We start from the raw sequence: 13580 nt of genomic DNA on the forward strand, positions 1-13580 counted from the left end.
GTGCATCTTAGTCTTCTTCCAACATACGCATGTGGAGGCTCATAAGTGAAGATGTCCTTAACTTGTTGGCTCATTTCATTCTGTCTTTGCAACAGGACAAATGATCAGTGGAGCCTCGTTCCGTCCTGATTTATTGGTACAGGGGCTGAAGAACGCATGGATGGTGTCAGAAAAATGATCTGTGAATGTATAAATGAGCAATCTGGCCTCCACGTTGTAGAAGGACACCAGTCCTTTATCATAATCCACATAGATTCCAATCCGGGAGGGTCTGAGGCTGACTGTCAGGTTGGTTGAGGATTCTGTACGGACGGCGTACTCGGTACGATCCCGCAGGCTGAGGAACCAATAGCCATGGGCGGGGCTTACCTTGACTTTGCCCTTCCGATTGACGGACCGACTTGCCACTCCCAGGTCCCAGTCAGTCTTTGCTCCCACCTCCACCTAGAAGAGGACAGTGAGGTACAGCTTACTGGTGGAGTGCAGACTTTCCATCAGGGTGAGTTCAATGTTAAATTGCAATGAAACTAGTGCAGTGCCCGTTCAAAACATGCATGGTCAGAACTGAATGTTTGGCCTGTGGTGTTACTGCTGACAGCTTTCTGGAGCACTTCTCATACTTCACACTCAACACTGTGCTTCCTTGTGTCCTCGGCAATACACCTGCCATGACCTAGTTGTGTTAAAGTCGAGGCTACTCAGAACCACCGGTGAAATAAACTCAATGTCCAAATAGTCCCTTGCTTTGACATAACCACCGTGGTTATAAAGTAGAGCATGAATTTAATGAGTGGAGGTATTTGGCTGGCGGTAAATGTTAGTACGGCAAACATTTACACTACTTTAGTTGGAGTGGCTCTGTTAGTGTAGGCTATCTGCTTGTGCTTGTTGATTTCAGGGAGTTCAGCAAGTACATCAAGCATCCAACAGCAAAAGTGAACTGCAGTCAATGAGCTGCTGTCTAATTGCTGCAGATCCTGCAGAGCCCTGAAGCTCCGCCCCCACTGCCACACAGAGCGCTGAGTGCTTGTTTATTCAAAGTTTTGTCATATTAAACGTGTCATGTGTCAAAATTGCACCAGATTTGCCAAAGCACTACACGGGGTCCCCAAGAATGCACCCATCAAGTATGAAGTGGATCAGATGAGTGGTTGTGGATATGCGAAGGACAGACACACAGACACACAGACAGACAGACAGAGATTCCTCGCTTTTATAATTACTTTAAATCTGGACATCAGATGGAAGGATGGCATTTCCTCAGTCTCAGTCCGACAGTAGATGAGAACACGTTCACATTGTGAACCTGGCCTTCCCTTCTGATTTACCAACCCAATAGATGAGGATGAGCATGTGCTCGAAAATTTCCCAAAGGTTTTGGTATGATTTTTTAAGCCTCGATGGGGAAGAACTCAGAGAACCCTAGCTGTGTCATCGTAACACTTGCAGAGGAACTCACCAGCATGGTTAGTTATCTAGGTGGGACTACAGGCACTGAGGGCTTCTGTTTACACTCAAGTTGTGTTGTCGTCCAGCTTGGTGCACTAAGCTTAGACTCCAACTACAGAAGACAGTTAGCAAACACTCTCTCCATCAGCTCAGCTGCTTCATCTAACTGTCTCTTTTCTCACTAAGCAGAAAAATTCTGTTTATTGTTTATTTCAATTATAACATTTGAATTCAATATAAATGCTGAAAGTTCACTCATTTCTGTTTTCCTAGTTATCAGCTCAAAATGCATCATTATTTGTACATTTTATCAGTTGTTCTATACTCTTATTTTCATGCATTGAATATAATATTAAATATCCATAAAATATGTCACTTAGTAAGAGGTCGTCAGTTTTCTAAATGATAGAAAATGGGTTCCTTAAAGTTGAGATGGAATTTTCACCCTTTAAGATCACATTCTCCGTTATATTGTGCACCTATTTAACAATATATGCAAAATAAATTACAAAAAATCTATTTCTTCGTATTTTTAAATCAAAATTTGAATCAGCTTTTCTTCCTGTAAAACAAAATATGACGTGTGCTTATGTAAGCTGATACCAACCAATTTCAACCAATAACATGACATCCATCAATCAATCTGCAACTTTTAGTGACAAAGGAGGTGTGTGTGGAGCCACAGTCCTCTGTAGCTCCTTATCATGCTACATGCTAAGCCCGCCCACTTTTAGCAGTCCAATCAAATGTGAAGGAGCAATGTACATGCTCAATTATTCAGTTTCACTCCATAAAAAGTAAATGCTGAAAGTTAACTCATTCCTGTTTTTCATAAAAACACTGATGGTGTCATATTCTGCTTACTGAGGCATAAAGCTTCTGTGATAGTTAGTGCAATGTGAAATGTTTACAGCCTACAGTTTAGCCATCTTGCTGTTGACCACTAATTTTCGTCACGTTGTCGTCATCTGCTGGACTGGACCAGTGCAGATGACCGACTAACATTGTGGTAATGGTTAGGTGTGTCCTACCAGGCTGGAAGAAGTTGTATAAAGCAGGAGTTCAAAGTACCGCCTCCGATTGATAATACATTTAATACTTAAGGTCTTAAGTAAAAACTAATTAATTTACCCATTCCATACATGTGTTAATAATTCATTAAGGAATAGTTCACAAAAAAACTATATAAATTGTATCAAGTACTCTCCAAACACAACTATTTTCACTAAGCATTTTTGGATTAATGTGTGCATGTGCCCGTATGCACACAACAAATGCTTTTTTTAGCAATATGTATATATATAAAATAGCTTGCTGACTCAAAATTAAGCTTTGTGGTTGGCGAGGTGCCGCACATGGGTCCTTTGTGGACGACTGCCATGGACACGTACACAGCTTCACATTGTGTCCCACCTACCTCCCAGTAATGCCGTCCTGAGTTGAAGCCCTGGCGGGCGAGCACACACACCACCCGGTCAAAGCGCTCCGGGTTGTCGGGCACCGACTGATTGCGATCTCCACAGTGCACCTGCTTCCCATCTGCTGAGATGATGAGACGTTGGTGGGCTGTGTTGGCGTCTAAAGTGATGTCGTCTGACAGATTGAGAGAGAGTGATGGTTGGCGATTAAACTACCAATGAAAATAGCACTCCATGAGTGAAAATGACATAAAAGCAGGAATTATTTTTTAACCCTGACCTGCATATTCTTGTACCCTCCTAATCTCTGCAAATAAAAGAGAATATATTCATAAATAATTGTATTATTTATTTTTGACACTTTCTCATTGATTTGTTGAATTTAAAAGGATCAGAAAAAAGTTGAACTACATAACATGTTGTGCTGTTAGCTCATCAGAATCTTACTTGGGTTGGGCCTGGGTACAGACTGGTCCAACAAGGATTGCTGGCCTGTAGATTAGGGAAAAGAACATTTCTTTTACACTGCTGTTTGGATCTTGTCCAGTTCAGCCTTAAATGAATATGATCTAAGCTCCGAATCCGAATGAGACATATTAAAACAAAAATATATGGGATATTTGTTGTCTTTTACCACAGTGGGAAACATGAAGGTACTGCTACGGTACAGTTGGTCCATTTGGTTCTAAGCTTCGCAGTAAAAAATGAAGGAGAATCCACCCATGGTCTTGGTCTTTTTTAATCAAATGTTTCCCTTAAATTCAACATCTTTACTTGACTACTCTTGGTCTGAATGAAGACTTACAGGCTTTGGGCAGTTTCTGCATCTCTTCTCCAAAGCGCTCCATCATTTGATTGACAGTCCTGAGAATCACCCCTGAGGTCAGCTGAGACCCTACAGAGACACTGGACCAGTCCTTAGCTTGTGGAGGGGTGGACAGGGCAGGGAACCTCTGCAGGTAGAAGAAATGTCAACAACACATGTGGCTTCAACAGGCTTAAAAAAATACATCCGCATTGGTTAACATTATCTCAAAATCCCTCTATCAGCTGGTGGATCATTCACTGGGTCCTCCATGTTAACAGTGTAACACATAATATTGGGAGCCAGTAGACAGGCATTTGTTGAGACCTGATAACAGAGAGTAAGAGTGAACCATGGATATTTTGTCTTGGCAAACTTAAAGTGGTCTAATAAAAACCCTAGCAGAGGATACAGGGTTCTGAGAGACCCTATTACAGAAAGATAACACACCTCAGTGTGAACGTCAACGTTTTTGCATTGGGTCAGAGCAAGTAATGTAGTTTATCAAGTGACCATTATTGAAAGTTACGTGGCATGAAAATGAAATGTTATAATAATGGGTATACCAAGAGGGGAAGTCCACTCAGTGCAAATGGGAGGGATGGGTCAAACAAACACAGGACTTTCACCCAGGGGACTCCTGTTTGTGTCCAAAAGTCAATGTTGACTTTACGATTCTTACATAATGTTGTTGAGGCTCTTACGCTTGAGACATAACGTTACATAAAAAGATTCCAGTGGTGTTTATGCTAGTTACGTTGTTATGGTTGTTGGTACCATATTGTAGCAGTCTGACCACCTCCAAGAGCTTATTAACAGGATGGGAGTAGGCATATTTGACTGGTAAACAGAATCAGGAATTAGCTGCCCTTCAAAGCATAGCTGGAATAGCTACACTAGAATGTGATGGACATTTTCATAATATTTCATGTTTCACTTTTATAAGGGAAAGGGTTCAAGGATCAGGACAATCTTGTCGTTGGACTGATCTTGGTTAAAATGTCTTTTTTCCAACAGAAATAACCTGGCTTGTCTTATATTCTGGCCAATACGGTAATACATACAGCCCAGAAACCAAAACTATTATTAGGTTGCCTTCATTAAAATGCAACCAAAGATCCTGGGTTCCTACAGAAGGTCCCGGGTTATTGGAAAAGTTCCTTCAGCGGAAAAGGTACCTCAGATTCTTCACACTCCCATAAATCTGCTGCCAAGAAGTTTCTGGATTTAATGACTAAATCTAAAATGAACTAGTGGATTAATTATTAAATGCATATTTATTAATGTATTTTTTGTGTTATCTTGGTACCCTGAAAAACAGTACGTAGTCTTCAGACAGAGCCAGCTGGCTCAGTGATGAACTCCTCTTCTTTAGCTCAGCGATCTCCTCCTCCAGCTCCCTCAGCAGGCCCTGAGCTCTGTGCTCAACCGCACTCCGAGTCATCTCTACCACCTGGGGGTAACAGATGCCATGGAGCTTAGTTAATATACCTCATAATGCTCCTCCTCCGTTAATAAGCAGAGGACTTGCCTACTTTTATTTCAGTGGAAACGGAAAAGACGTTTTTGTCCAGAGATTCTCTCTATATCGGTGTTATTTACCTCCAAGACTTCAGCTTGGCGGCGCTCCAAACTGGAAATCAGCTTGGAAAACATGCAAACAGTTCCATCTGTCTCTCTCTCAGCAGCAGCCTATAAACGATGAAGAGCAATAGATGTGAGTTGTTTAAAGACACTCATTGGAAGTTTGTCAAATCAGCTACTTCTTTAAGCTCATGAGCAAACAGTGAGGAGGATATTGACTGGAAACCACTGATAAAGAGTGCTTGGGGGGTGAGTGAACTGTTATTAGGATCCCGAATTGTATAGCTCCACCTCTGCCAGTTTGCTCAATATTAATTACAGCACATGTCGCATACTGGCAAAGATCTGTAGGTCCCAATCTGACACTATTTATTTCAATCATTTAACATCTCTCTTTGAGAAAATGAGAAATATCCGTAGATAAATATCCTAAATAGATGCAAGTTGGTAAAAAGTGATAGTTTGTTCGGTTTAAACTTTCAAAAGGTTTTAACAGAAACAGAAAGTAGGCCCACATTGCTATATTTAATGCATTACGGCAGTCTGATCAGGCAGCACCTGTACACCTCTCATACTCCAAGATACATCTGGACTTAAACTTGATCTATTTCTTTAAATACATCTGCTCTGAATGAGTGAGCTCCTCTCCAGTTGTCAGGATGGACAGTCTAGTGCCAATTCTGCTATTTCTTAAATGTGTCCGCAATCTAAAAAGAGAACTGACCCTGAAAAAGGATCCACCTTGGTGCAGAAGGAAAAACTTACCTGTATTTCTCGTAAGGAGTTGTGTATCTCCTCCACTTTCCTCTCTCTCACACAGATGCGATTCTTCAGCTCCAGCTCTGCAATACCTACCTGGGACTGGAGAAGAGAGCAAGCACACCTTTACTCAGGAGTATAGCGTTACTGTCTATGACTAATCACCAGCCTTGTCCCAGGCCGGTCACATGTTCTATGCCAGATGCACCTACAGTAGCCTAACACAAGTGAGTGGGATGCAAAACTTCTAGAAATTAGACTTACAATGGCTGTAAACTGTTTTTGGATTCTATTAGATGTTGCCAAAGTCACAAAGGTTTTAATCTTTAATACAACCTCAATGAAACAATCTTTTAGAACAATCTTGAAAATAATTACTGTAAAAACATCATTTTTGTCCCCAGTTAGACAACGCTCCCTAACTGAAACCAATACTTTCTTGTTGTGCCACTCTATCTTGGCAGGGATGACGTTGTGTCCTCGGTGCTCTCCTGTCTCCACACAGATGCAGCAGACGCAGGTGTTATCAGTACGACAGAAGAACTCCAGACCTCTCGGGTGGATGGGACACAGAGGCACATTGGGGGAGGAGTCACCGGGACCGCTCAGAGTGTACCTGCGTCGTAACATTTAGGCAGAGACATGGAAATTGAATCATTACCTAATTTGATAATTTTACTGTTTCAGCGTAACTTCACCCTGAGCCGAAGTCCAACCATAATTTCATAATATTAAAAAATGATGCAAAAATGTTCTGCTCATTTTCTGTAACCAGTGTAACATTAGCGTGAAAACATGGTGTAATTAGCAAGCTAACATTAGATAGCTAACTATCCATTTGCTAAATGAGAAAGATATAACATCTTGTCGCATCGTAGTGAAGCACATCGCTATCGGGCACATCACATGACTCTCAGTGCAACTCATTTCCCACACGCCCTTTTAATCATGGCGGTGTATTTATGCTGCCAGTGTACTGTTCTAGGAGTGACCCCGCACAGTCGACTATTTTACGATTCAATGAAGGAGCCTGATTCAACTGCCAATCTCACAGTCAAATAGTCACAATGATGGGAGAATGTGATCATAAAACAGAGTATCATTCATAATTAACAACATGGCTATTTCAAAATCAAAGAATAACAGCAATTCGTAGCTTGGATCTCTCTCTCCGATTGACTGTCCATTTGCCGGCCTGCCGTCTCTCTTTTGTCTGTGGACAACACTCGACCCAAAGTTCTATTTACAACAATGAAAAGCAAGCAGGATGAAACAGTGCCTTTAATGAAACAGAGCTGTCCATTATTCTTAAACAACAGCTAAGGGATGGTAAAGTATATCTCGGTAAAATCTTGTTCAATAATGCTGTTGTTTTTATTTTCTTCTATACTATAGATACCTAAAGCTTTAGAGGGATTAATGATATAGGCAAGACTTGACAAATCGGGTTGGACTAATTCTTAATACCCCTACTCTGCTGGGTCTACGTACCTGTGTAAGTTGAAAAATGGGACAAATATTCCATCTACTGTTGTAAATTTGTACCTGAGTAGCAATAGGAAAGAATTATGGAGGATCAAAGCGATGGAGGATCTGCTCTCTGAAAAATACACATAACAATGGCACTAGATTGATATGGTTGGATATCATTTATCTTAGATTAAATGGTTGAAGAAACCATTTGTTTCATGTGTGTTATTGCCAGCATAGCTAGCTAATATTAACATGATGCCGTCTTTCTAGACAGAACATGTGCTGTTTGTCCACAAGGGATGACCATCTGCTCTTTTAGACTTTGTCATAGATGCAGATGTGAAATAAACCTGCTGTTATCACAAGCCTGACAATCTCTGGGAGGTTCATTTAGTTAGGAGACCTTTCACAGAGGTCACGCCTGCTGCCACGCTGCTCCCCCGAAACGGGGATTAAATTAAATCAAATTCATTTTCAGATTTATCAATAATGCAAATAATTGTCAGTTGCAGCCCTATTATACTATTATGGGAAAATGTCATCCACACCTGTCGCCTTGCCACTGAAGATTACCTCAGAGACCTCTGCCAGGGATAGTGAGGCTTCAAACTCTGTTGTTTACTCCTTGACCTTCTACTTCTACACTTTTTTATTTTATGATCCTAGGACCTCTAGCACCACCTGACTCCGGGAATTTTGGGAGCAGGACCACTCCTCAACCCTAGCACTTCCTGCATACCCATAAATACCCGCCTAACCTGCTCCTCCTGGTCCGCTCTTGTATTCGGTATCCCTCCCTCCCTCTCTGTTTTTTCTCCTCCTCTCTCTTTCTCTCTCCTCCTCTCCTCTACGTAGGGTCCTGAGGGGGTTCGGCATGCCCGGGTGCTACGGCGGATTCCCTATCGAAGTCCCCACAACTCATTCGGCTAACCGGATGAGCTACACGAAGTTCAAGCCTCGCATCTCAATCACGTTTACCTTCAATACATCTGTTACACGCTGATGTTACATTTGATGGTGTGGTCCTTGCTTGTGAATGACAATAAATTATCTTTGAATCCTTGAATACTGCCTTAAAGGTCCCCTAGCAAGTCTTGCTCCCAGATTACACTTTTCTTTGTCTCAGCATGTTTCCTGTTAATTTAGCACACCCAACATCATACCATCAATGTGTCAGGTTTTTTTTTAAAGTGAGGTTAATTTGTGGCACTATTATACGACAATTACTCACTAACCATTACTATTGTAGTAATAGCCTTTTCTGTGGAGCGTTAAAGATAAGTCAAACCCATTTCAATGTAGTCTAAGGAATGTAGTTTGTCACCTGTGGGGAGGTGAGTAGGGTGGAGGCGGGTCGAGGAGCTCACTGTTGGGGCTTTGGGGTTGAGGGTCATTGGGGTAGGAGGGAGGAAACCCAGGAGTCGGCAGCTGCTGAAAACGAGTCATCATTTCAGTAAAGATGGTCTCTGGCATCTCTCCTGGCCTCTGGGGTGGAGACAGGGCCAGGTGGTGATGATGTGAATTTGGATCCTCCACTCCTCCTTCTCTTCCATCCATTGGCTCTCCAGCATTGGCCATCTCCTTGAACTGTTCAGTGATTTCCTTCAGAGTTCGGTTGATATGGAGCTCTGGCCGCTTGCGGAAGGACTCCTTGCAGAGGGGACACTGGTAGAATTTGGCGCCTCCTCCTCCGTCCCAGTAGTAGGAGATGCAGGCCTGGCAGAAGCTGTGGCCGCATGGTGTTGAGACTGGGTTGTTGAACACCTCAAGACAGATCGAGCAGGTGAACTGGTCTTCAGAAAGAAAGGCCGCAGACAGCGCCATAGTCATCCAATGTGAAGCTGTATGAGAGATAGAAAGAAATACGAAATAAATACGAAAGAAATACGTAATTCAGGATATTTAAAACCCGAATGACAGACATACAATCTTCATCTGCTCATTGTTGTGTTTTGGTTGTGAGAGATCATGCAACCTGATGCATTAAAGGAAAATGTTCTTTACTTGCAGGCATTGTAAAAAACAACTCAATCAGGTTCCTATGGTAATGTGAAATACAGTGGAATCAGATGTACTCACATGAAGAGGCCTGGCTTTCTGTCTAGACTCACAATCTGCTTATTTACATTTAAGGCAACAGCTGATTACACAATCGATCACTGACAGTACCACCACTACAGAATATTTCAGGAAAAAACACATTCATTTCAGTGCAGAAAATATATTTTTTCTTAATTGCTTACTTTCTCTACAACCTGATGCATTATTGTTCAGTGATGCATCATCAGAGGAACTTTGCAGAGTTTTTCAATCCAGCCTCAAACCAGTATAAACTGCTATGTAGTGTCCCTGCATCTAAATGAGCCCTCAAAGTGGACTTACAGGCTTATATTTCATCTTTCTCACTTGGACCTTTTAGCAAATACACGCTCCGTTTAGTCTGACAGCCCAGCTCGAGGACGATTCATCAAATTAAGGAAAGTCAGTTCACTCAAATGACTTTCCTCTCTCAGCTCCAGTGGAATCTGACATGCTAATTAGTTATTATCCATAATACTCTTTATGCAAAGGGTAGGAGTAAATACATATCAAATCATTAAATCCACTATGAATCAACAGTGGAAAAACATTAGTTGTTTGTTTACTTTCTATTTGATCAAATACGGCTCAGGAAAGTATAGGATATCATCCAGCCTTGGAGCTGCTAAATGTTCTTCTTTCTTACCGTCAGAATTTTACGAGCCATCAATGCATGGTTACTCAACACACTGTGGGCTAAACAGTGATCTATTACCAGACAGTGAGGTGGTTTAGTTACAATGCTGTGATTGGAATTTGGTGATGAATTTAACTTAATGTTAATCCTTAACTTGAACCCTTGGCCTCACCCAAAACAAATCTTACTTGTAACCTGACACATAAACAGCTTCAATTGTTGGAGTGAGTGTAATAACACATGAAGCAGCACTGTTAGAAGCATTGCACTCCTCTCTGGTAGAACGTCAGTCTATCTGAACGAGTGTGTGCCTCCTGCACTTAAACACACCCATGCTCACATACACATTCAAACAATACTAGTGAGTAGTTTCGCAAGATCAGGAAATTCAGGTTTGGTTGGACCAGTTAGACTCCGCCTGCTGACCGTGAGGTCATCATGGCAACAAACAGCTGCAAGTCATTCACACTTCCTCTTCTCTTTGTTTGAAATATTAGGTACCAGACTGCTTCCTTAGAAGATAAATCTGGTGATATTCTATATTTTTCTTACAGACAACAACAGACCAAAACCAACACTGTGCTGTGTGTAGATTAAAGCCGGATAAATCTCTTCTTCCTGTGAGCCATATTAAAAACACATCAGTGAACCTCACTGTTGCATTGGCTGACATGCTCCTTCTTTACCATGAACACACACACTAATGCACTATTTTGTCCTGTTTGAATACCATTTGTTTAAAACTACAGTGACCAGTTGTTTTAGGAAAATACTGGACCTTTAAAATAATTTAAATTACAAACTAGTGAGCCATTTTTAAAGATTTACATCTTTAGTATGAACAATTCGACTTATGTCTGAGTGCCATGACAATAAGACAAATACAGAACAATGTCAGCCTTATTCTTTATCATTGGCTGGATAAACGCACAACAGGTAGTATGCCGCTATGTCTCTTTTTTCCAAGACTGAAGCATCACAGTAATACCTTTTTCAAGGACACCTTCAGTTACTAAATTGTAACTACTTTGGAGGGGAGAACTGCAGAGGAAACTCTGCTGAGAGCAAAAGTCAGTTGTCCAGGAACAATTTGTCCATTAAGTTATAAATGTTTTTCAGATATTTTGCTAACATTTTGAAATAAAAGCAAAATGTTACTTCACCACAGGCAAAGAGCGAGTACTTGATTGGCAGGAGGGTGTATATCTTTCTCAGACAACCACATGGCTCTAACGTAGCGTCGTTATCAGTGTTCTATACTAAACCTCGAGCTGGTTTCAGGTGTTAATATGATTCAACTTTCTCCAGTTGTTGGAAGAAGAAAGTAATGAGTAACTTACGTCCTACATCCTGATTTTTCATATCATTGAGATCATTTTGCTCGACATACTAAATCACTATGACTACCCCTTTAATTGTTAATTTTAGTGGTTATTTAGTATTCTTTCATAATCGGTCACTATTATACTATTTTACACAACCATTTTACTACTGAACTTTGCAATGATTTGGAAGATTTAATGACTTATGGGACACCTGTTATTTGCCATGTTGGTGTCAGCTGCAGTGTCTGCATAACCAGCTGTTTATTTAGCAGATAAATGCTGAGTCATGGATACACTTTGTAAGAAGTTTAATTGCTAGATTAGTTTAATTATGTGTCTGTCTCTCTCAGTGTCTGTAGAAAGCACACACACACACACACACACACACACACACACACACACACACACACACATACACCTTTGTACTGCTACCTGTTATTGTATCTGTCCCCTAACTTCTACCCTAACACTAATCTGCTCCCAAAATGAATCCTAATTTAACTCACAACTAAGCCTGTACGGATCTGAAGAAGGGATCCAACATTTAGCATTCTATTACTGAGGAATAGAATACACGCACACACACACACAAGCAGCTGTAGTACACATAGTGCCAGTATTTAGAGTTTAGAGTGAGACACATCTAGCTCATGGTAGAGCGGGTCCAATTGGAAGATTGGGAGTTCGATCCTCCAGTCTATGTCGATGTATCCTTGGGCATGACACTTAACCTGCAAACTGTATGAATGGATGTGAATGTGAACTAGTTTAGACCCTTCTAGCAGAGTTTTATCCAAACTGAACACCCCACACAACTACAGCTCAACTTTACACAGTGAATATAGCATTTCATTCAAAAGTGTGGTTACTTATACACCTTCACGTTGAATGATTTTCACAACTCCCTGTCCTTTGTGAACTTACTCAATTGGATCTGAATGGAAGTTGGTGATCAGAGATGTGAGGTGCTGCTCCAGGGCTTGTCATATCTAAGACACGTATTTAAACTTGCTTCTCTTTGATCTCATGTGTCAGGTACAATTTGAGGTTATACAACGCAGCTCTACATCGCCTGTCAACAGTAGCACTCGGTGCATTGTTGCATATTGAGACGTCAGTCATGGGTTGAGTTCTGCATGGTGAAACTGTAAAGCTACAGTGTAAACAGGCTCCAAATGCTATTGATAACGTGCCTGGCACCCACACCTGCATTGTCTGACATTCTGTTTGCATTACATTCATTTGGCAGATGCTTTTGTCCAAAGCCAGTGTGTTCAGCCTCCGTAGGATCAAGAGGTAGTTTCAGTCTCCACTTATCCACCTTATCACATTCTTTCACACACTCACAATAACATACTTCTAACAATAGAGCAATGATCTAACACTAAAACTGGCTTTTAGCTGGACACATAACAAACACTGTGGTTAGGTTGAACCTTCTTTTAACATGTTCTCCATGTGTTAATGTTGGAGCTTTGAGTACCAGTACACAAATACTGTATACCTGCAAAGTAACTCCTGTTATCTCACATACAGGAGTTACTTTGAGACAACAGACAATGTTTTGGAGTCCCACAGACTCTGTTTACTCCATTAGCTTGGACTTGAGGCTATCCAGACATTAAAAAAGAGAACTTCATAATATAAGAGACAACATGTGAGACACACAGGTTCCACAGTTCTTCTGCCGTAGTTAGACAGGCCTTACCTTCTGTAAGGACTGAAGGGATTCAGGAGGAGATGTCAGTGGTAAACAGATGCAGCGTATTTCCAAGACTTTCTCAGTGCCGACTGTCTCTCTCCTTCTCTACAGTCTTTTCTCCTTATATTAATCCAGTGTCTGCTCACCAGTTGTCACATTCGTTTCCTTTTGACGTCCTTCTTTCTGTCATTGTGCTGTTGACCCCTCCCTCCCCTGCCCCCCCTCAAAGTTTATCCAATCCAACCTGCTCGACAGGTGCAGCAGTTAAAGGTATGCCTTTTTAAATTCTCTCTCTGCCCATACCTCTGCAGCACACTGACTCCTCTCTGCTCTTTTACTTTCTAGACAA

The 13580-nt window shown here is 41.3% G+C and overlaps 1 protein-coding gene across 1 annotated transcript; it reads right to left on the reverse strand.

Moving 5' to 3' along the window:
- Positions 1-75: 75 nt before the first annotated feature.
- LOC142950158 (E3 ubiquitin-protein ligase TRIM21-like) lies at positions 76-9312 on the reverse strand. The gene is made up of 10 exons (XM_076092061.1): positions 8813-9312; positions 6451-6631; positions 6022-6117; positions 5275-5364; positions 4982-5125; positions 3673-3820; positions 3315-3359; positions 3148-3174; positions 2867-3042; positions 76-444 (listed from the first exon to the last, which is right to left on the reverse strand). The coding sequence occupies exons 1-10, from the start codon at positions 9310-9312 to the stop codon at positions 76-78; spliced, it is 1776 nt and encodes a 591-aa protein (XP_075948176.1).
- Between the last annotated feature and the right edge of the window lie 4268 nt (positions 9313-13580).

The sequence above is a fragment of the Anarhichas minor genome, unplaced genomic scaffold (genome assembly GCF_050575085.1).
Source record: "Anarhichas minor isolate MPS153535 unplaced genomic scaffold, ASM5057508v1 ptg000014l, whole genome shotgun sequence".
Classification (NCBI taxonomy): Eukaryota; Metazoa; Chordata; class Actinopteri; order Perciformes; family Anarhichadidae; genus Anarhichas; species Anarhichas minor.